Consider the following 24,678-nt stretch of genomic DNA (forward strand, 5'->3'; position numbering starts at 1 on the left):
ATTGTCACCCCAAGAAAATAGTATATCTGACTGAACTATGGAACTTGGAAGTTAGTTGCAAGGATCTGCAGCAGCAAAAGAGTAGAGAAGCACAGGACTCCTATATTTTTTTCTGTTTGTTTTGTTCTGGTGGGGGTGGGTTTTTTTTGTTGTTTTGTTGTTGGTTTATTTTTCCCTCAAGAAAAGTAGGAATTTGAATTTATAAAGTTGAAGTTGTAGGCAAGACTCAGATTTTTTTTTTTTAGGTTTTGTAAATGAGTGAGAAATATGATGTCTAAAAATGGGTTTAATTACCATGTATAATGTTAATGCTGTCCTCAAACTTGCAAATAATTGCACTGTTGTAGTCAAGGAGCACAGTTACTGAAAACTTGTGATCCAAATATTTACTCAAGCTTTTGATTGCAAAATTTCATTTGCTTCCTGTTGGTGTTTTCATCTCTTACCAGATTTAACTTGTGTTTAGTTGTGAATGAAATGTTACTTCAGTGTTTATTTACCACAGGATAGAAAACATTTTAAGAAAAAAAAAAGCTTGCTCTTCTTTAACAAAAAGAAAAACAACACAATCCTGTTATTAACAAGTAAGTGATATCTGTTAGGATGTTGGGACTTCATTCTGGTGAAAAAGTGTCCTTAAATCTTATTAATGTCAGAAATTGAGGTTTGGCACCCACAAAAGTATTCTTTAGTGGCTATAGTGCAGAACAAATCTTAGAAGGTATTTTTGCCAAAACCCATGAGAAAGTTGTGCAAATCCTCAAGACTTTTCATCCCATATGAGCTTTTAACTTGTGGTATGATAAATAGGAGAACTCAACAAGGATATTTATCAAGCTTAATAATATTTCTTGCAGAACTATGGCCTTGAAACAGACAATATGAAGAACCTGGTTCTCAAGCTGCGAGGGTCATCCAACAATCTGCAAAATTACATCAGCAGCCGTAGGAAAAGTTCAAATTATGATGGAAATACCTCTCGCAAGCCCCCGACTGACTTCCTTACTTCTGTCGTAGAGCTTATTGGTGCTGCTAAGGCCTTGCTTGCATGGTTGGACAGGTAAGAATAAAATGGTCATATTTTAATTTGCTGCTCTAATGAACTGCTTCTCTTTGTAGGGCAATTCCTAGATGCTTGGATGGAAAGATCTTGATGTCACTAATCCCCTTTTTTGGTGTTGCTAGAAGGCCTCTAGTGGATAAATTTAAGCCAGGGTATCTATTCTTGCACTTCCACTCTTGCTAAAACAAATAAATCTGTTAACATTGCACACAAACTGATATTTATAAAAGTTTGAGCGTTCCCTTCTAGGTCAGTTTCTCATACATATGGTTTTCCCAGCTTCTAAATTATTCGTCATTGGCAAGTCCCTTCCTGAAAGATTTTTTTTAATGTTCTGCTGAAATCACAGCCTTAGCTATGTGATTTGAAAACTGAGCAGTGGGAAAGATTATCCTTCTGCTGTTTTGTCTTCTCTTTTTTTTGTCTTATTTAATTGGGTTTTTTTTGCCTGGAAAGAACCAGAGTTATTTTGTTATACCTGCAGCAGGTCAGATGCTGGCAGGGGTGCAGTCCACAATAACAGATGAACATAAATTCTCGAAGCCCTTGCTAGCTCTCCTGAGAAGGGAAGTTAGGAGGATAACTGCACAGGGACTGGCAGCAAGGAGCACTTTTATCCTTTATCCTGCTCTCAAGCAAGGAGTTGGTCTGTGTCCAGGCAGTGATGTTAACAGTTTGTGCCTCTCACCTGGTTCTCTCCTCTCACTCTGTTGCTGGCAGCTCACTCTAAATTTTTTTCTGAAACTCACAGCCAGCAAATTGCTGGCTTGTCCATTTTCAAACTTCTATAGTTACTTCTCAACCCCTCTTCTAGGTTTTGTAGCTGTCTGAAGGGTCAGATGTAGGACTCTACAGGCCCTGAAGCTGCCCTACCTATAATGATTCTTTTCTGTCTTGCTGCACCTCTGTGTGTAAAATGTGAAAACCCATTTTTCTTCTTTTGGAGAATTGTTTTTTCCTTGTCCAGTCAGAAAGTTGGAGGTTTACTCACTGGTAAACCCAAGGGTGTGATTTTTACACCACCATATCATTTGACTTGAGCTTGCAAGTGAGAGAACTGCAGTTTGGCAAACCGACCATTTCTTCTGGTTCTGCTCTCTGAACTTGCTTACCACAGAGCTAGACAATTCCCAGTTTTGTGAGTGGAGCAGGACTATGCAGTCAGGAATACTTACATTGTAAAACTACCCTCACACTTGTGCTAATGTCAGAGTTGCAGCACTTTACTCCCATATGCTCTTCCTCACTGGTAAGATTGAATGGGAGAAGGCTAGTCCCTCCAATCTAAGGGGAATTTTCTCTTGTTGTAGGACCCCATTTACAGGTATTGCTGACTTTTCATCAATGAAGAACAGAATCATTCAGCTCTGCTTGGACCTCACTACTACTGTTCAGAAGGTCAGCTGATTTCTTTTCCTTTCTGCTTTCCAAAAGGGAAGGAAAGGGGATGTTTGGGGAAGTAATGTGCTTGCTTTGTGCTGAGTAATAATGAAAGGCAGTTCTGGGAATGACAGCTTACTTTTAACTTGGAACGTCCCTGAAGGTCAGTGTCAGTTGTTTGTGTTTCTGAGTTGTGGTGGTTTTTGTTGTTCCCCCTGCCCCTGAATTTAATTACCAATTTTGGTATTGCTGGCTGTATCTTAAGTGACTGCAGCTTAAAGGATACTCATATTTTCTTGAGCTTTACTGGAAAGAGGGTTAGTCTTTGAAATGGTTGATCTGCATGTGAAGATTTTCACATTCCAAGCAGCATGTTGAAAAACAGTTATCAGTGCTAACTCTAAACAAAAATGTGGCTCTATTGGTTTTTATACCTATGCTTGCAGACTCCATAGATCTTGTCCCATGCAGAATGTTTTAGCCATCAAATGGGAAATGCTGCATGTAAGGGAAGGAGCTGCCACCTTTATGATACAAGTCCCACTAGCCTGGCTGCTTCTGCCACTACTGCCAGACCACAGTATTTTTAAAAACTTTATTTACCAGCTGTATGATGAGTGCTTGTACAGATAACATCTAAAAGGACATGTAGCAACTGTGGCAATCTTGGCAATTGGCATAATTTTGCTGTCTGATAATGCTGCCTGTCTTTGAGACTGTTCTGAGAGCGTGGCACTGCTTTGGCTGTGAAGCACTGTGTGAACACTTCAGTGACTGCCAAACTTGCTCATAACCATTATTCTGTGCCCATACAATGTTGGAACTCTGAAGGACCATGCCCTGTGTCATGGGTGGTTCCCTCCCCATGCTGAAGAGATGATGTCAAAGGACAGAGACATCCTGAGTTGTCAAGCTGTGGTGGCACCTGATTATGTCAGTTGTGTCATTGTGAAAGGATGGGGTCTGGGTGCTCCAAGGTGTGCATGCCTGCTGCTCAATGCCCTTCTTGCTGGGGTGCTCCGTGTGCAATTGCAGAGTCAGTGATTTACAGCTACAGATGTGAAGATTGTGCAGTAAAACAGTGTTTCTAGCAGCAGGTGGTCTTCACCCAAGAGTGCTACAGGAACTCAGATATGAGATTGCTGAATGTATTAATAAAACTGCTAAAAATGGTGTCTAATCTTTTGGTTAGATCAGCCTTTGATGGCAGGGGAATGGAGGTTGTGAACACAACCCTGGCCTTTTAAAAAATGTCAGACTACTTCTCTGCCAATTTGATATGAGCTATAATAAAGAATGGGGTTGGTACATAGGAGAAAAAGCATTAATGAGGGAAGAACCAGCATGATTTTGTCCTGAGATGGTGCACATATGCTCAAATAGTCTGAAGGAGTCTGCTGATGTGGAAAAGAGATACAGTTGAAAAATCTTTAGGAGGATTTTTAGACTTCAAAAGAATTTCTTATTAGGGTATAGACCATAGGAACAGGTGGTCAGTCCTAATGGTGAAGAAGAGGCCAGAGTGGCTTTTGTGGAACCAATGCTGCTCTGCATAATCATAAATGGTGTATAAAAGTGAGTGAATAATAAACAAGGCAGGAATGCAAGAAGATTCTAGTTAACTTCAATGATAGCTATATAGATTCAAGGACAGGACTTTACTCCACTTAAAGTTCTGTGTCAAACTTTAAGGTTGAAATAATTAACAGTGTAAACAGAAATGAGTAGGAGCAGAAGGACGTTGCAATATTGAGAATTTTGGCTGCGTGATGATAGGTGGCATTTGCTATTGATTTGTGCAGATGTATTTAGCAGAGAAAAGCAGGGGAAAGTCCTCCACACACTTCTCCAACATGACTCCTCCTTAAGCTTATTAAAATGCTTGGGGATTTTCTCCTTGTAGATATTGTAAATCTTGTTTTATTATTTATGTGCTGTTTTAACTTTTTAATCTGAGAAAATATCATTCTCCAGTTCAGTACTTCTTGCAGAAAACAGTGATGACTTTTGTAGTTTGTTACATGAACAATAGTTTGTAGTTTGTTTCAGTTCAAAGACTTTTATACTTGGGCTGTGTAAATAATGCCTTTTGTGCAGTCCTCTGCCCTTCAGGAATGTCATTGATAGCATATTTTAATAAATTCACTTTCCCTTCTATTTTTAACAGTATGCTTTAGATCCATTTTGATGCCTGGGACAGAGGAGTACCTGAGTTGGTGTTTATGTAAGGCAAACACATCTGCCTGGCCTTCTGAGAATCTGATTTTATTTGTGCAGGGTTTTGCTTTTCTGGAAAAGTCAGCTGCTGTAATTGAATCCTACATTCTCTTAGTTTTCAAGGTTTATTATTGCTTTCTACCAGGGCCAGAAAATAGTTGCTTAACAGTCCTTTTGAGCCCTGCTGGGTGAAACTAATCTGACTAATCCCTGCAGCATGAATAACTATTTCTATTTGAGGTTAAAATGGAAGTTTTGCAGGGTTTTCAGAGATGATTTGTTTCCATGTTTATTGGTTAATATAGGGGTTTTGTTCTTGTTTTATTTTTAGGATTGCACTGTGGCTGACATGGAAGATAAAGTCCAGACTGTGGTAAGTTTATGTTTCTGTTGAAACTCAGTTATCTGCAATCACATTCATTTCAGTTGCTTCTATGCTGGCTGTATTGACAACAGCTTTTCGGTCCCAAATGCACAAGCATATCATGCAAGGAAACATTACTATGGCTTGTTTTGTGAATATTCTTTAATGTAGAGGAAATCATTGACATTTCAGCAGATGGATTGTGTGTATGATAATACAATAGCACAGAGTCAAGTATTCCTTAAAGTTTCATTACACAGCTATTTTTCCAAGAGAATTTAACCTCAAATTTTCAAGGGCAGAGTAGTACTGTAAAGTGATCACAGGCTAAATAAACCAATTATGCCTGTGAAGTGCATTTAGTGCCTTAACAGGCAGACACTCTGCCTTATTGTGCTTCTTCATGTAAAAGAACTGCCCTGCCACAGGACTGAAATTCTGGCTCTGTACTTGAGCTTGAGTTACCAGGGTTGTTTGAAGCAGCCTTGTGACCAAACACAGAGTGTAATGGAATGCTTTTTATATTTTGTAACAGTTAATCATCGCTTCCTGCTTTTGACATGAACCAGGCTGTGCTCTTTGATAAGGCCTTCCGGTAGCTCATAGATGCTTAGGAATTTAGTAGCACAATAACTAAAAATAATTTTGTTCATAAATAATGAGACCACGTAAAAGGGAGTTTTCTGCATCTTTCTTTTTCCGTTTGTGCACACCCACACTGGAAGTAGGTATTGTTGTTTGGAATTCCCTTGTTTGAGCAGTTCCTCACATTCACACTTAAACATTGTTTTCATTTATTTTATTGCTGCTCTATAAATCTGACGTAAAACAAAGCAGAAAATGTTGGAGCTATTGTTTCCAGGGGCCATTGTACTCCAAACCAATGTCTTCCTATGACACAGCTCCCCCCCATTCTGTAATTGTGTGTCTACTTTGACTGAAGGATTCCAGCCCCTTGTGAGAGGTGACTTACCTTGCTGGTTCCCAAACTGTTTATACCTAAGTACTGTTAGTACTGATCAGTACTGCGTACTAATCCTCTCTCTCTTTCTCCTCTCCTCTAAGCTTTTGTAACCTACTCTTGAGTGTCAGCCTTGCTTCAGTTGATATCAAGACAGAAAACACAGTGAGACATTATGAAACCTGTGAGTGTAGAGAGGGCACAGATTTTTTGAGTGGTTTCTTTTTCTTCTTTTTTTCATGTTTGATTAGACATTCTGATAGTTACATGTTCTACAAGGCAAAGCCATTCTGCCTCCAACTTTACTGACACACATGCCAAGGTCAGAATTAGCCGTTAGTTATAATGTTGGCTTAGAGTCAGTTATGTTTTGGTCAAAAGAAAATATGAACCTTGCCTGTGTAAGCATTCCAGAAGAGGTCAGTTCAGAGGCACAGTGGAGAGAAGTACTGCAGAAGCATTTAAGTGCTGGATGTCCTACCTTATACTGTAAGGTTTTGTGCAAATATGCTAGTGGCCAGCCCATCACTTTTTGTGACGCGTGGCCAGTTGTATTCTCATAGTAGAAATACAGAGAAACATGAAAAACTGTCAACTGTTCCCACAAGGAATCATCAAAATGTTTCAATATTTTAATGAGTCGTATTTTGGTTAAAGCAATCAAACCCTAAACTCATTTTTTTTGCTGTATTTTGTGTGTTTATTTTTTTAGACAGAGGATGTGTCAGCATCTGTTAGTGATGGTGAGGTGGCACTGATGGAAACACGTTGTTTGTACTGTGTTACAGTAAGGACGTGAACATGCTGTAGAATAGATCGGTACAAATGAATCTTCTATTTCAGTGGTTTTGGAACTCATTTCCTTTACATCTTTTGAAAACTGAAAGAGGAGGAAGCCAGAAGAGAATTTTCCTAACTGTTTTTTGTATGTTCTCATTGCAGGCTAAGACTTTAAATGGCATTTGTGATAAAGCCATCCGATCAACTACAGACCCACTGATGAGCCAGTGTGCCTGTCTGGAGGAGGTCCATTTAACCAACATTAAACCTGGGGAAGGCCTGGTAAGAAGCAATTCTGGAGTGTCCTAATGTTCCCAGTGTTTAATAGGTAGTAGCCCTGTGGGCCAATGCAAGTGTGTGTTTATAATAAGGTGTTTCAAAACTGATAATAGCCTGTGAGGAAAAGAAAGAGACATGAGGAGGAAACCTAAAGGTCAATTGTCAGGTGGAGGGGCTGCCAGGGACAGATATGCACATTAGTAGGTTTGATCCCAAAAATAATTTCTGATTCTAAATTGTTAAAGATTTCTGTGTTAACCAGGATACTGGAGAATTTATAAATGCTAGTGAGGCTAGTAGTTTTATTTTTTCAGGTTACTATAACCACTTGTTTTTCTAGGGGAGCTTGGAGAGGGAGAAGGTAATGAGAAATGGTGTTTGTGTTTTGAAAGATGCGTTTTTATGTGTGTTTATAGCAGGATTGAAATGAATATGAGATTCTGGAGGTTTGCTGTTAGCAGAAAAATGAGAATTTTTAAGTGTTTGGTGGCCATGTCACGTTACTGACTGTTGTTCATTCAGTGAATTCTACTTAGCTGAGTGCTGGTTATGAGAAACTTAATTTGAAATTTTGGTGGATTTTCTGCCTAGGGAACAGATGTGTTAGAATGAGTTGGAGGGAGTTTAAATTGTTACGTGCATTTGTATTCACCCCTAGCCCTGAAGGCAGGAGAGATGAACATTTTTAGAGAAAGCTTCACAGTTTTACTGTGCTACATAGTTTTACCTAGACCAGTGGATTTGACTGAATCAGTCACGCATTCTTGAAATTATGGGAACCTCTTTGTTAATGCACAAGCTGCATCAAAGCAGAGTCAGTCTAGCTTGACCTAAGTAAGAAACAAGGAAGTGAGTGCACACAGTTGGATACTGACAGGGAAACGGGTAGGGAATTGGCTGGAGAGAAAGGGTCAAAAAGATCATCTAATTTTCCACCTACTTTTAAAGCAAGTGTGGTAAGCTGCTTTCAGCTCCTGAGTAACATCCAGTTCTGTACTTCCCAGTGTAAGTGTTTCTAACGACAGACGCAGAAAGGAAAAGTAGAAATGTATTTATTCATAAATGATGAAACCAATGTGCTGGTCACCTCTTGTGGGGTCATCTATGTAATTATTAGTTAATAGCCTGTTTGTGATTTTTGATTTGGTGCTCTTATAGTCAACACCCACTTAATCGAGTTTGTCCTTGTATTCACACTCAGCATTAACATACAGAGCCACAAATACTCTGCTGGAGCTTTTAGTGCTTATGTAAGCATTGTGGTTATGAGGCAGTCTGTATATTGACTTACCAAGAGAAGCTGTAAAAGAACATGTCAGCATACTTGTAGTCCAGCTGTGTGAGTCTGCTCTGTGTGGAGACAACTGGTGGCCACCTAGTAAAACCTTGTAATTCTCTAGTGCAGGCTGAGTAGTAGGGGAGTAAAGTTCTGTTCAAGGCCTAAGACCGACAAGGCAGCAAAACCAGCAGTGTTTGGTATTACCAACCAGACAGCGTTTCTCAGTCTCATTCCATATACTAGTTATTTGAAGTCATTACAAGTATTATAATTAATTACACAAGAAGTGATCTGTGAAGAAGTTTAGAGTGTTGTAATATTAGACCACACACTTTTCTAGGGAGTATATACTAATTGTTAACTGGTTTTAATAATGTTTTGAGTCTGTTGCCAATAGTGCTTTAATCAGATAAGTTAATGTGTTTTGTTTTGTCTTTAAACTTGTGTTGTATCTTTTCCTTATATTTAGGGAATGTACATAAAATCAACTTATGATGGGTTGCATGTAATTACTGGAACTACAGAAAATGTAAGTAAAGTAAATGTAGATTAACTCAGACAGTAGCTTTGATTGAGGTAGTTTGACTTACTACTTTTTGTTGTTTTAGATATGGCTTGCATGGTATTACCTGCTTTAAATACTGTGTGATGCATCATTTGTTTATCCACAGTCTGTAAATATTTTGTGCCTGTGTGTTTCACTGTTAGTCTGATTAAACCAGTTTCTGCACGTACACCAAATTAGTTCAAATGCTTGGCATTAAAGTAATTGCTTTAATAAGTTACTGTATCTGCTGTTCTGAGCCCTTATGGTATCTTGCTTAACAAAGTCTTGGATGTATTTTCTCTCCACCGGCAAGGCAATCTCCCCTAATGGGAACATTTAGGTGGTAGTGTGCTAAATTCAGTAATGAGTAATGAAATCAATGAGCTGTCCTGTGACAAAATTACCTTGCAGATTAAAAAGACTATGAACAAGTAAGACTTTAAGAGTGGTCAGCTGGAAGGAAATAGTTGGCAAGAGAGGCAACTAGTTTTTATTGCAGGTGGTTGCTTGTTTTATTTGTACAGTATGAGTCCTTTGTAGTTGAGAGTTTATTAAAGGCTTTTGGGCAGCCCTTGAAGGAGTGGACCTCTAGCCAGCAGCTGAGGCTGGCAGGTGATGCTGTGGTGTTTTCAAACAGGCTACTGTACAGGAGCAGTGACTGAAAGAAAAAACAGCAGAGAAACTTGGCGTTTGCAGCAATGTTTTCTTTTTTCTTTTTTTTTTTTTTTTGTGAATAGGAAAGAACCAGTGGTTCTAGTTGTTCCCCTGCCAGGTCCAGGGACCAGTCAGGAGAGGGTGGAAATCTGTGCTTGCAGTTCAGAGTGACAGGTTCTATAGCTTTTATGCTATTGTCCTGGAACAACTCTATATAGGATCTGCCACAGAGACCAAGTCCACTTTTGCAGCAACTTCAACATCTGATAAACGTGAAAGAATATAGTGTTGACTGCTGACAACCTGCTTCTGCATGTAGGTCTTACTTGGGGTCTGTATTCCTTCTGTAGCTTTGAGTGTTGACCTAAGTGCCTGCTTCTTGTTATCAACACTGGTTCTTCCTTTGGGGAAACTCCTTTCTTTGGAGCAACAGAACTTGACAAGTGACTGAGAGATCTGCGAACAACTGATGTCTTTATGGTGGTGTGGTATCATTTAGATGACCCAGGCTGGATCTTAGTTTTCTTTCTTCTTGCTAGATTTGGAATGGTATTTTAGTAGCTATCCCCAGGAGCTGGTATATGGGAATGCAATGGAATTGCACCTCTAAATTGACAGTACTGAACAATGGAAGAACTGGGGAAGTCCATTTGATATGAGTCAGCCAAGAGAATTCCTCAATTGTGCCATCCCACGTGTGACTTTGCATGTCACGTTGGCCTAGAGCTAAACTTTGCTCTTTCCTTTGTTCTCACAGTGTGATCCCAGTGTCTGTGCTGTGACCTGTCACTTGCTGCAGGAGTTCTCTGTGCAAGGGTCCCCCACCCTCCCTCAGACAAGTTGTTGGCCACCCGAAGGGCAGTTTGAAATGAGCTTTGTTTTTCACAAACTTGACTCTGGCCCAGCATTTTTTCGTGGTCTTGGTTGACTCCTATATATGCAGCTTTCAACAGAGGCATTTCCTCTCAGAGGAAGCAAGAAGACAATGAAGAAATGGGGTTACTCATGATAGCTGGAGCCTCCCACAAATTCCCCATGTCTTCTTCCTTTGTTGCACTGTTTATTCTTACAGTTCTTTCTCATAACAAAGTTACTTGAGGTCTGAAGGTGTGATGAGGTGGACAAGGGAGTCCTTAATCCCAGTACTTAGTTCTGGAGTTGCTAGGAAGAGTTGGCCTGCTGCCTGGTAGTTGCTCATGGGGTGGGAGGAATGGGAGGAGTTGCTGTCCTGTGACCAGGGTGCATGTACCAAGGTAGCATGTCTGTGTGCTTTGGGTGTTGTCAAGGCTGGTAGGAGTTGGTGTGTTATAGCAGTGAGAGTGTTTTTAATAACTGCAGCACCAGCTGTTGATAAATGTAAATACTGACATATTTATCTGTTCCTTGCTAACGGCTCCCCCGTGCTTAGGTTTTGTTCCAAGAAAATTGTATTTTAAAGTCTGTTATTATTAGGTATTTGAAAAATACCTATCTATGTACATTTGACTTGTGCAAACATGTATTTTTATCTGCTGACCTTGGTGATTCAGGCAGGCAGTTTCACATTAAAGTCAGAAGTTTTTATTTACATTGGAAAACAAAAAGGGAAAGTGCAATGGATCTATCTTGTGGATTGGAATGGTTTTGTTCCTTTTTTCTGTACATTCAAAGTCTTAATGTATTTTTTAAAATAAATATACATTTATTTGAAAGCTGTTTAAGATGGTTGTTGTTTTAGGGCAGAAATCTCTTCAGTCCTCTTCCATTTCTGTCTAAAACTATAGTACAAACTGGAGGGAAAAGGAGAGTGCAGACTGTCCCATGACTCAAATACAATTTGGCCTGTAACAGATGGAGGCTATGCCTTCTCCCTTCCCCTTTAGTTCCCCCAGTATAAAAATAAATAATTCAATTAATTAATTTACATTTCTCAAGTTCTCAGCAGATGTGAAAATTATCTATAGTGAAGAGCATTGCTGATGCAACTTCTGACTTAGCTTGGTGGGGGTTGTTATGGCAGGGAGGGAGACCTGCTGCAGCCCCTGACTCTTGTTTTCCTCTTTGTAGTCCCCTGCTGATCGCTCTCAGAAGATTCATGCTGGTGATGAAGTGATCCAGGTTAACCGGCAAACTGTGGTGAGTCACTTGCAGCACTACAGACCTTCCCTTATGCTTGCTCTGCACCACAGGTGCTGAATGGATGGGGTCAGGAGGCAGTTCTGGTGTTTGCTTGGTGAAATGTCTGAGGCTTTTTAGCATTTTGTTTTCAAGACAAATTTTATTCTTTGTAGTATTTTGACTATATATACTGCATTTCATGTTTAAATGCTTTATGTGTCATATTAAAATAGTTCATGTTGCATTTAAGACCTGTTTTAAAATGCCTTGTTACAATTCACTGAAGATAAAGCAGATAAAGAGCTTTAAAAAGCCCCCCAATCATTTGCAAATGATTGTCCAATCATTTGCATCTGGACACTTGGATGTAATGATTACATTTTTGCTTAGCCAAGTAAGCAATGCCTTCCAATGTGAGAAAGAAGCATGACAAAAGTATTTCACTTCAAGTGAATCCCTGTGTTAGTTAATTTAACATATCCATGCATCCTTCTAGGACTGGAACTGAGGTATAATGAGCACTGCTTGATATCTCAGTATTTAGTTTGCAGCTTAAGTAGAGAACTTTTTTGGGAACAAAATTAAAAACCATGCAAAAAACGAGTTTTCCAATTTTTTCATTAATTCTTGAAATGGCTTTTTTTGGATCTCTTATCTCTTCTAGGTTCATGTTAAACAGTTTGACTTGCGGGATTTGGGTTTTTCTTGTTCGTTTGCTTTCAGAAAAGAAATGCTAAATAAAAGATGTCTTTATTCTCTTCCAGGTTGGATGGCAACTAAAAAATCTGGTGGCAAAGTTGCGAGAGAATCCTGCTGGAGTTAGGCTGCTGCTTAAGAAACGCCCTACTGGCTCTTTTCATTTCACTCCTGCTCCACTGAAGAACCTGCGCTGGAAACCGCCTTTGGTGCAGGTGAGACCCTGCCAGCTCTGCTCTGATCCCGGGATGGGAATGTCTTGGTTGCAGCTTGAAAAAAGAGAAATCCTGTAAATGCTCCTAAGTACTCATGTTTGAGTATAGGTCAAGGCAGGTTAGGTGAAATGGCTGTCCTCCTATAGCTCCTAGATAAAAGGGAAAATATTCTTCTCTTTTTCTTTTTTTCTTCCCCTTGCAACCAGATAATGCCCTCTTGGTACACCAAGGGACTAGGTGTGCTGAACATTTTAATCAGTCTGTGTGCCACTAGGAGAACTTATCTGAGGCAAAACTGCTGATATGTATGGAATTAATCAGCATGGAGCAATAAATAAATGCTTTCTCTATCACAGTAATATGTCTGAAATAACTTAGATTATTCCATATATTTGTCCTCTTTTTAGTCTGGTGAAGAGTGGAAAAGAGTGATTTTTTCAAGAAATTATTTGAACTACTTGTTTAAATAAGATTTGATTGTTGGACAAGTCACAGATTGGGTACTGAGCAGACAGAGAAAGTGATGTTAATAATTCTTAAATAACCATGTTGAGAAATGGCTTGTTGTATTAGAAAGCCTTAGGGCTTAATGTTCACAGGAGGAAACAACCTAAATGAATTTAAACTAATTACCTGAAATTAATAAAACCAGGGAGCGTTTCCCCTCCTCCTCCCTATGTAGGGAGATACAGGTCTCCCTACAGCCATGGGGATAATTTAAATCTCTGAAATGCTGTTGGCTATCACAAGTCTCCATGAAGGCAGATTTCTCTCAAACTGGGTAGAAGATGTATTCTACTTGACTACTTGTTCATCCTTACTTTCAGCACCGCCTATGTCCTGTTTTTGTGGCATTATGCCTGACATGTACCACCAGAGTGAAAAGGTGGGGTGGGCTGGCTTATAGGCTATACCCAGCAGAGTTTCCTTGGGGGAGGGTGTGATTGGAGAAGCTGTTTTACAGTTCTGGGTTTCACCATACTGACCAGTAGAAGGCAGAAGCTTGTGCAGGAGTGCCATTAACTACGTGGACAGGTCCTTGACAAAAAGAGGAGAGGGCAGTTCTCTTGCTTGACAAAGGTGAAAGTGTCTTTGAAACCTTTTCTCTCCTAGAGGCAGACAGGAGCCTGGAAAGATGCTGAGAATATACAGAAAAGAACTGCAAAAATGAGCAAGGCCAAATCTATTTTTAATTTGCTTCCCTGGCCCTAGTTATATCCATTGATCCATGATCCATCCAATTTATGGTGAGCTTTACTATATTCCTGTCTATGCCTCAGGCATTGAACGGTATGGAATAAAGGTGGTTTATGCCAGCTTCACAAGGCTTGCAAATCATATCTGTATTTAACAAATAGCATTCTTTTAATGCATCTAAAAATAGAAGAGGTGGGTTTGTCTCAGTTACTTTTTTTGTCTGTGGAATTTACAGGAAAAAAAGAACTGGAAAGAGCAAAATATTCTTGAGCAGTGCATTGCCCATGACAGGACTTCTGTAGGAGGGCCTGTAAAGCTAGCCAAAACTGGGGGTGGAAGAAAATGTAGATTCTAAGAGTTTTTAAAGTGTTTATACATCACAGAGATAGTAATTCACTAGGGGATGAGAACAGTACTATTATCACATTAGCTTTTTGTGAATGTTAAATGAATGCTCAGATGTTTGATTGCTGTCTAACTTTTCAGACCAGTCCTCCACCGGCTTCAACTCAGTCCCTAGAAAGCACCGTGGATACCTCACTGAAGAAAGAGAAGCCGGCCATTTTGGATCTGTACATACCCCCTCCACCAGCTGTTCCATATTCGCCTCGGTATGCAAACAAAAGTGCACTACTGAACAAAAACCTCCTTCATTGCACTTGTTTCTGAGCTGGCTTGCTGTTAGAGCTCTGTGCAGATCAGCTTGAGGAAGCTGCAAATCTCAGACTTACTTCTAGCTGCCTAAAGGAGTTGGATTGCTTAAACTTATGCCCAAATGCGTGTACTACCAGGATAGTAACAGATTTTATTACTAGAAGATTACTGTGTGCCACATAGATCAGAGTTGTTCCCAGAACATGAACTGATGTCATCTCTGGTTTTCTTGTGGAGTTATGTTTATGACACTGTTTAAATCCAACTTCACACAGCAAGAAGTAATTTTTGTCCCTGGCATTTTTCACTGTTGGAGTTTTTCTTTTTTTAGCAAGTTGAGTAACTGTTTTGGGAGTTAGGATAGAAAAGAATGTCACATTAAATAACGCCTATCATATTAAATTTTTAAACTTGGAACTTGTTTAAAACAAATATGTTCTCACTGAAGGGAAGGGAGAGTCAATACATCAACTTTTATTTTTTTATCCTGTGGTGTTAGCTATGAAAATGGAGACCTGTGTACACAGCAGGAGGGGGAGGGATGTGTATAGTAAGGCTGACTGTTGTTTGTTCTCAAGTCCATGTTGACTCATGCCAGAACCCTGCCAGATGATCTGGGAATGTGATGGAAAAGAGAGTTTTCAGGCAAGACGTGAAAGGCAGGCATGTTTCTGGCCTTCCCTGACCATTTAGGTTATGTGTAGATAGGCCAGCATGAGAACTCTGGCCTTTTGCTGCAGGCCCTGTGGGAAAGCACTTGCCTCCTGTCATATAAGGGCTGATACAGAGACAGAGGTTGTATTACTGCAGTCTTTGGGGCAGGACTGGGAAGGAAGGGGGCTTTCCAAGGTAGGGTCACTTTTATGAAGTTGAACCCACCTTGACCTGCTCTCTCCCTCCTTTTATGGTTACAGATGCTCAGTTCTTATTAAAAAGCCCCAAATCCTCAAATCTTTTGGTGTAAAAGTATATATATTTAGCAGATGAATGCCTTAGTCTTATCTTCAAATCAATAAATTTAAAGCACATTGGTGAATTATGTCCATGTGCTCAATTTGTTTATTTTTCCTAACAAGACACAAAATTATATCGCGCTTCAGATGCCTTTAGACCTGAATCCCTATTAAAAAGGAAGGAAATCACAATATGAGCTGTAAAACTTGTCCTGGATGATGTGTGGAAAGGGAAAGGCATCTTGACTTTGCCTTTTAAAGAAAGCACATGTGAGAAGCTGTGGCAGGCCGGAAGAGGAGAAAGGACAGTTCTCTTGCCTTCTGTTTAGCCATTTATTTTGACCTCTGCATGTTTTGCTTTTCTCTTGAAACAGAGGTGCATTTGTGTGATGGTTGCTTTTTTTTTTTCCCTCATCCTGTTCTCTTCCTTTCCTGGCATGGATCTCCTTTGGTCCACACTGGGAGGCAGAGAGCAGTGTTTGGTTTCCCTGCCCATGGCACAGTCTCCACATGGTGGTGGTGTAGGAGAGCTCTCCACGTACATACATTTGTGGTGTAACACTTGAGTGCAATCTTTGGTCTCTGCATGTCCACAAATAGCTCCTTCCTATTCACTGAGCTGTAGCATTGTTCTTGCTGGAGAGCTGGACAAGTGGGATGTGCCAGCCAGGGACTGCTATGAATACTGGGCTATATGTGTGCTTAGACAGTCAGCTATGTGTTTTTATGCCTGACTTGGCCAATGGTTGCTTCAAGCAACATGTACAGGGAAGGGGAAAAAACCTCCTGGCAAATCTTAACCTGAAGGGTAGCTTCTCTTCCAAAAGTCCTTGCAGAATTTAATCAAAATCATATATATATACACACTATGAATCTGTGACCGAAACTCCTAAGGAGGGAGAGAGAAGGTGGTAAATAGTCAGTGGACTCCTACAATGGAGAGTCCCTCAGATGGAAATGATAGGTGTTAAAATTGCCCAGAGATGGATAAATTTATGTATCACTCCCGAGCAGACAGACAGACAGGTCTCATTTAGCAAAATCTTTTGCAGGAGTGGAGCCTCTAGATTTCTCTGTGTATTAAATTACTGGCTTGTTAAGAGTGAATTAGCATGAGGGGGGTAGCTTTCTTTTCTCCTTGTTAACTATAATGAAGTCTTCTGTCACCTGACTTGTTTGGGGTTTTTTCCAGCTTGTTTGCAGCACACTGCCAGTTGTCACGAGCATGTCTGGGTGCTACAAGTATCTTTCAAATCTACTCATGTCTTTAGCATTAAACTCTTTTAAGCCACTAACTGAAGTGCTATGCCTTTTCAGAGATGAAAAGGGGAGTTTTGTGTATGGAGGAGGCAACAAACGCAGTCAGCCACTACCTGGGTCCAAGGGCGCTGAGTCTCCCAATTCTTTTCTGGATCAGGAGAGCCGAAGACGAAGGTTTACTATTGCTGATTCAGATCAGTTGCCTGGGTATCCCGTGGAAGTAAATGTTCTACCAGCCAAGATGAGAGAAAAAACACAGTCCTATGGTGAGTTCATTTCTCTCTCGTTGTCACTGTTGTGATAAGGGCTTTGGTCAGTCTGAAATGACTTGTCTTAGAAAACTGCTTGTCAGACTATTAATGACTCTTAAGGGAATTCTGTGCAAATAGTGAATGTGAATGAAATTCTACATCTGAAATAGTTTCTCTTAAATGTTGTTCTTTAATGAATGTCATTCAGCTGGGCTCTGCTGCTATAGAAAGCCATTTCCATGTGTGTTTTGGTTATTATGTCCACTCCTGCTCTAAATGAGCAAGAGGGCAGCTGTTCAATCTCAGCACATTGATTTCTTATATGTCACCAGTGAAAGTATCTTCAAATATTCTTTTTTTCTGCAATTTGAACTCTTATTGCCTATCTCTCCCTTTGTTTAACTGGGAAAAGTAAAAGTTTAAAAACTGTTTTCCTAAACTTTATATAATTCCTCATAACCTCCAATGTTGTCTCTAGGAAAACCTCGTCCTTTGTCAATGCCTGCTGATGGAAGCTGGATAGGAGCTGCAGAACCCTTCTGTAGGCCACGAGGATCAGGGAGAAAAGGCAAGGTTTTAGGTTTCATCCCTCATCCTATTCTCTTCCTCTCCAGGATTTCCTTGGGGTGATGTTAGCAAGAATGACTAGGGCAGATCTGAACTTGTGACTTTACACAAGTTTACTATTTTGCTCTTGCACACAGCCTTATCCTTTCTTCTGCATTTAATATGGATTGTGAAACTACTTTTTTGCTAAGTCTTTTTGTTTAGCTTACTGTGGAGGCTGTTGTAGAAGCAAGCATTTTGAATTTTGTTCTCAAAATGTAAAATATAGTGCCTTTTAGGAGCTGCTTTTTACTGCTACTGCTGTTAGAAAGCAACATATTCTGCAGACATCACTGAATGCGAGAGAGACAGAAGCTCATAACATTGGGTGTTCAGTTGGATGGCTTTTTTTACCTCCCACACTGTCCTCTTCCCACCCTCTTTTGCATCTGAAAGACTATTTCAGTCATGTTAGAGTGGGAAATAAGGATGACTAGTTTATTCTTGGAATCAGTTATGAAAACTAATGTCTAACTCTAGGTAAAACCAAAGCTGGATTCTATTTATTTTCATGCAAAGCCAGAAGTTGATAACAAGAAGCATCAACCTGGGATGTTAGAAGTGAGCTAAGTAACGAGTCTAACAGAGCGATCACCAGGTGGCAGGGCTGGTTTTTGTGTGTATGGTTTTTTGTTTGGTTTGGCTTTTGGGTTTGTGTTGTCTTTTTTAATACTTGAAATGTACCTAAGTGCTGCAGGCTTGTATTTAAGCTGTATTGGATCAGAACCAAAGGCCTGCCTAGTCCAGTAGGATGTCTTTAACAGCAGCTGCCTTGGTCAGGTACCTAGGGAAGAGTAAAAAAAACAAAGCATCTCAAATCACTGGTCAAAACCAGGGAGGGAAGGTCTTACATCTTCACCTGCAAAATTAATTTCTCTTGTCCAGAGTAATATTTGTAGCTTTTAAGTTGCTCATGAGTTACATTGAGAAGTATATGGATTCAACTCTGGTCTCTTCAGGATTTTGAATAACACATTAGAAGAAGGTTTATTACCTCTCACCCATGATAATGATTTGCTTGAAGGTAGTCTGTACCAGCATTTTTGGTGTGTGTGAATCCAGAATATAACAGTCAAACGGTATCTTCCCTGTGTATGGATTTATTTTGTTACTTATGTTACTTAAAAACCATTAAAGATGTAAAAAGCCATTAATCTATTGACAGCTGCGTATGTCCAGGTGTTTTATGAACAAAACCCCAGATCTAGGTATTTGAAGTGTAACCAGAATATTTGTATAGAAATAGAAAATGTTAATGGAGGGTTTTGAAGTCAGCAATAATTGGTTTTCCTCCTCCTGTTTGTACAGATGAAGATGTCCTCTGCAGGTACTTCAGCAACGAAAGGATACCCCCGATCATTGAGGAAAGCCCCTCCAAGCAGCACCCCCTCTCCAGGCCAGTGTCTGACAAGCAGTTGGTGAGGGGAACAGATTATATTCGAGGCAGCAGGTGTTTTATGAATACAGACCTCCACAACAGTGCAACAATTCCTTTTCAAGAGGAAAGTGCTAAAAAGTCATCGGTTACATCGTCCACAAAATCCTCCTCGGCAGAGCCCTCGCTGCTGGTCAATTGGATGACAAGACTGAAATTGTTGACTCAGTGACTTGTCCCCAGTGCTGTTACCAAGTGCCTTTGCTCGTTGGTCAGACTTCTCTGCTTTGCAGCTTAACTGACACACAGTGACTAATGCGGTTTTCTTTTCCTGGAGAATCTTACACTTTTGCCTTTTTGTTTGTCATTTTTTGATGGATCAGAGGGTTTCGTAGTGTGAGGAGGGAAGAAAGATAAAGATCAAGTTCCTCTTCCTGGCCAAAAACTGAAGGCATTTATTCCCATGGAAATGACTAAAATTTCAGTGAGGTAGAGGCCACACGTGACCTGGAATATGCATAATGACTCAGAGGAAGGCATTGCATTACTGTCAAGTCCAGTGGCACTTCAGTTGCCTGAATGCTCAGAGGCTGGTGTGACTGGCTGGGTGTCAGAGTATGCAGAGCTCACAGAAGTTGTCACTCTCCTGACTGGGAAAATAAGCAGGGAAACAGCAGTTTTGTGCAACTTTGTGATGCTGTTTTGAGTACTGCATGAGATCAACCTTATGAGGAAGAAGTAGTAGTGTTACCATTCTTTCTCTGATCTCCAGAGTTCCTATGAAGTCTTAGGAAGAGAGTTCTCTTATTCAGAGATTTTAGGAAGTTGGACTAATTTAATTATAAATCAATCCAACCTTATACATAATCTATTTTATTGAAATTGCAGTACAAATAAGGAGCACTGAACCAGTGCAGTGCTCATCTGTAAAGGTATACAGATTGCTACAACATGCCAAGGAAATGCATCTGTAGAGGTGGTAAAAGAATATATATTTTTTCCTTAATTGTTTAAGAATGACTTGCTGTTAACCAAAGTAACCTTTTAAAGACAGTCCTGTTGGACTTATGAGAACTTTTACAGTGGTTCAGTTTTTGAATGATGTGTTCTTTTTATGAAAAATGTGCTATCATACACTACAATTGTAAGACATCTTGCTATTTTCTATATAGCTCTAATTTTTACCCCTCCAGAATTTTAAAGTAGCATTGGGTATTTTGGGAGGAAAATAAAACTTGTTTAACAAAAGAGGAGGATATTAAAGAGATATTGTTTAAGAAGGAATGTATATAAGATTGTTAGTATTCAAACAGTTGTGTTTAAAGATATTTAAATGTTAAATATAGTTGTATATATTTTTACATTTAAATAGATAGAGTTTGTATCTTCCTGTATTGAAGTATTGGGCACAGCTTAGTCAAATGAAAAGAAAATAAGATTTTGTATTACCTTATAATTATAAGACTAACTATTTTTGTAGATGATACATTGCCAACAGCCTTTACTCCTTTGGTCTTGCTGAAAAGAAGGATTTATATTTAATAATTGGTGGGGAAAGAGGGAAGTTAAATGCTAGTTTACACTTAGGACTGGGGCAGGACTCACATGTGATAACAGGAGTGTTAAAAACACACTGTAATCCTGTTTGTGAAGATGTGACCATTCTGCTGCAATGAGCTTATGAAGCTGTGCTACAGCCCTGCAGAGAGAGACAGGGTGTTTAATTCACTTCTCAATTAATTTGATTGTGACTCACTGATGACTGGGAGGGCTGGTTTGGACCTTTCTGATCAAAGCAGGTTATAAAGTGTCTGTCTTGTGCCACTCTCCTCCATTCCCCAAGATGGCTGTCTATACTAGAGACATGACCAGAACTGCTGCTGTGCAGTTGAACCCTACAACTGTTTGGTCCTGTCTCCAGAAAAAGGGCTGAAACTGCTATGTTGTAGGCTTTGTGGTGTAGTATAGTCCAGCCTCCAAAAGGCTGAGCTGTTCTAAAGATGTTGTTTAAACAAGATTTTTGAAATGGAAATTTTGTTCATCTTCAATGTTGTGTTTTCTGTACTTTAAAAATAAGTGGGGGCCATCATGCTTAACTTCTTATTCCGTATAATGAATACAGAGGATGCTCTACAGTTTAGGGGTAAACAAAAAGGTCCCACAGATCTAGGAATAAATCACAGCTGCTATCTTTCTGGCTTAACCTGAGAAAAATTCTGCTATTATGCTAAAACTTGGCTTATCTCTTGATGTTGAAGGTACATGTATCTGTCCTATCAAAAACTATATCTAGGCTGACTTCCCTAATGAGTACAACATACATTTCCAGATATCCTGCCATGGTACAGTACTCCACAATACTCTGAATACTCTGTCACAGGGGCAAAACAACACAGTTAAGTGGAAAAGATCATAAACCCCACAAAAATGGAAAAGAATATTTAGTACTCATGCATATATATATAGTGAGGAATGTGTACTTTTGAAATATTGAGCAGGCTTCTGTTATAGACTGCAGAATATGTGAAAGCCAGTACCTTTAATTTTCCCTTTCATAACCATTGCAAGAAAATTCTATTTTGGATGGTAATGTGTGAGAGGAAATAAGACATAAAAATGAATACTAATGGCTTGTAGAGACAGAGTGCAGGGCAATTCTCCAAGCAATGTGTTTCCTCTAGTATTATGGACAATTAAATTAATCAGTGTCTGAATTCTGGATGACCAACAGTGGTGGAGACAGTATGGGGGAGAGTATTATACTAATTTTGTGCTAATCAATGAGCTGATAACCTTTTCTTCCTCATAAGCAGGGCTTGTTTTAAAAACGACATGCTCCATACTCTTGGTGCTCATTGAGCAGAAAGGGGAGAAAATAAAAGTCCAAGACTTAGCCAAACCAGGAAACAGATGGTGAAGACTAGTTTTATAGTTGGAGGGGATAAAGAATTTTCTTCTTGCATAAATGTTTCTTTTGTCCAAATCTTATGTCCTGTTTTATTACACTGCCAGCACGTAGTCTTCACAAAGAGCTCTGTACCTGCAATTACATCCTGAATAGATCAAGTTAAACCCCTCATCAGGCTTTAACTTAGATCTTGATGAATTCAGCTCAAATGTGTTTGTTTTTTTTTTTGCAGGATTTACTTCCCTAGGAGCTTTCCTGCATTCATCATTCAATTTTTGGAATATCTTACACATGATCTGGGCAGCAAGGCTTTTATGTGCATGCATTCTCACAAATGCCTTTGCCACCAGGATTGGTATCTTGGAGGAGTGTGAAAGTTGGCTTCTGCTTGTGTTTTCTGCACTTAAGTATTGTTCCCCCAATGTCCACTGTACATCCTAGTGCACCATTTCAAAGTGTGAGATAGAAATGCTTGTGGACAATTGGAAAGAAGTATTGTGTCCTTTGGAGAAACTTTTGTCCTGCTGTACAACTGTGGCTTCTCTTTTCTCTGTAGCCTGAGCTTTACTTTGCACATGCTGTGGTTATGGAGCACGTGCTCTTTGTGGCCATCACATAGGAATGCTTTTGTCTCCTTGCAGGCTGTAAGGTTTTTATAGTGGACAAGAGCTCTTGAGGAAGCCACTGACTTAGCATATTTTGTGATTCACTTAAAATGTAGAAAGAGCACTCCAAAAAAACTCAGTTTGGAGAATGAAAAAAGAGGGGCCAGGCTAAGCTAAATGCATGGGTCTGTGTTGTGTTGGATGCTGCTTCAGCTGTGTGGCAGTAACTGCAAAGAAAACACCCCACACAACTGCAGCATGCACATTTGTTTCCACTGCTACGTTTGTATGATGCTGGAATATGAAACAAGGGCAGTCTTTCAAAGTAGTTATATATAGTTCCACACACCACACTTGAGCTGTAAGATGTATGACAAAAGCAGTCAAGAGCTGCTGTCAGTATGTAATTTCACCAAATTCTTCTGCCTGTGCTGCTGCCGCATCAGTTTAAAATAGTAACCTCTCTTTATCCTGTTACCTGCACAATGCAAGTCCATAACCATCAGTTTTGTCTTTTTTTTGTGATAGTTAGCAACTACTGGTAAGATTGTGTCATTTCCACAGGGACTCATGCAGTGGGCCAAAAGCTTAGTTTCGTTTATTCCGGACTTTGTCCAAAAGTGGAAAGTAAAATTAAAAAAAAAAATCTTACTGGTCCAATATCACTTAGAGTTGGGATTTCTTTTTTATACATACTAAATATGAAACAGGCAGGAGTTTTCTGTTGCACATACTTTGCCACTGCGAGGAAAAATGAGGATTACATACTCGGTGGAGGAAAAAACCCCAGACCTTTGGGTGTCCTCCAGTTCCTGCCAGTGCGAGAAATGTGTTTGTTTTAGCATGACATAGAATGGATGTAAACATTTCTTTTTAAACCTCCCTGTGTGGTTACCTCAGTTATTCAGGGTGATGTAAGCCACTGACTTTGTCCCTTAAGTGGTTATGGAGTTAACCCAATATATTTTTTTTGGGAGAGGGGAAAGATATATTTTCTTAGGCAATTATGTGATTGATTAACAGTGTATGGAGACAGAGGAATTAAGCATAAAATAAGTGCCAGAGAGCGCCAAGTTATTGGGAGAATTCTTGGGGTCAGTTTATGATTTGTGGTTTCTCTTTGTTCTCTGGGCTCTGGTGAGGGTGAATGCTCTCTATGCATGGTGACAGCTAGACAGCAGCCAAGGAATCAGGACAACCAGTCCAGCTTACTGTGCCATCTTCAGCTGAGCGGGGTAGTTGCTTGGACTTTTGTGGTTGGTTGGTTGGTTGTTTCTGACCCCCCACACCCTCCTTGGTAAGTGTAGCCCTCCTTCTGTCCAAGCGAGCCAGAGTAGGAGCTGTTGAAATGTAGCTGTGGAGCAAACCTGACAAGATCCTGATGGAGCACTGGGCTGTGCTTGCTAATGGTGCTCAGCCACCATGTGTTTAGATGTGCTCTGGGAGTGCCTTTGCAGGTGAGGAGCCTCAGACCCACGTGACCTTTGCTTAGAGGTTTTTAGTTTAGGCAATATTTACTGTGAGGTATAAAATATGCAACAGTCTAAACTGATATTTAATGTTTTGACTGTGTATTTAATGGTTTTTTTTTCCCCACTAATTGCATGTTTCTCAGTGCTACTTATTAATGTGTTTTTCATTCCCCATTAGCTGTTTTCAGTACAAATGTCCCATATTTCCAGTGAAAATGTTCATAATGCCAAGTAGACACAAATGAGCCATAAAATTTAAATCTGTAAACTGTAAAAGAACCTCAACCAAACAAAACTCCATAACCAAAACACAAGAAAAACCACTTTTTCTACCTTGTGAATAAGTACTTCATGAATGATATGCAATAATAATGAAACTAGGGATTTACATCCAGGTAGAAGATCAGCCAAACTTTAGTGCCTGCCTCTTGCGTGATTTGTTTGACTTTATTACGTGATAGTAGAAAGTGAGGGCTGTGGTTTAGGTATTGTAGATTCTTGCAGAGCAAGTGTGGTGTTTAAGTGTGCCTCCACAGAACATGACCAAAGGCTTTCTTAGGTGTAACAGCTTTAGCTGAAACTCTTTCCCAAGCCACTGAATGTCCCATTGAACATGGAGAAGTCTGAATATTGTCTGGCATAGTTCTTGACCATTTGTGTCTGGGGGGAAGTTGGTATAAGTTCCTATAAGTGAGTAGGATGAAAGCAAAATAAATTATGTCCAAAATTAATTATTTCCCTTTTCCTATGCCCTTCTTCCTCTCTGACCTTTTCCTCCCTGCATTAAGGCCAAGGGACTTTCCAAGAATTTATTTCACAAACAGCTATAAAGCCTTTAATATTTATAGCATAATCAGTTTGTTTT

At 39.7% G+C, this 24,678-nt stretch overlaps 1 protein-coding gene across 1 annotated transcript in view; it reads left to right on the plus strand.

Annotated features, from left to right (window-relative positions):
- Positions 1–20,876, plus strand: part of CNKSR3 (CNKSR family member 3) — a 52,571-nt gene extending 31,695 nt beyond the window's left edge. Inside the window, exons 3-13 of the mRNA XM_069010639.1 lie at positions 858–1,060; positions 2,374–2,461; positions 4,992–5,033; positions 6,928–7,047; positions 8,793–8,852; positions 11,571–11,639; positions 12,386–12,532; positions 14,216–14,340; positions 16,654–16,862; positions 17,326–17,415; positions 18,762–20,876. Coding sequence (XP_068866740.1) covers positions 858–1,060; positions 2,374–2,461; positions 4,992–5,033; positions 6,928–7,047; positions 8,793–8,852; positions 11,571–11,639; positions 12,386–12,532; positions 14,216–14,340; positions 16,654–16,862; positions 17,326–17,415; positions 18,762–19,060 — 1,452 coding nt within the window. The 3' untranslated portion in view covers positions 19,061–20,876. The remainder of the gene's footprint in view (positions 1–857; positions 1,061–2,373; positions 2,462–4,991; positions 5,034–6,927; positions 7,048–8,792; positions 8,853–11,570; positions 11,640–12,385; positions 12,533–14,215; positions 14,341–16,653; positions 16,863–17,325; positions 17,416–18,761) is intronic.
- Positions 20,877–24,678: the final 3,802 nt, after the last annotated feature.

Source organism: Aphelocoma coerulescens, chromosome 3 (genome assembly GCF_041296385.1).
Source record: "Aphelocoma coerulescens isolate FSJ_1873_10779 chromosome 3, UR_Acoe_1.0, whole genome shotgun sequence".
Classification (NCBI taxonomy): Eukaryota; Metazoa; Chordata; class Aves; order Passeriformes; family Corvidae; genus Aphelocoma; species Aphelocoma coerulescens.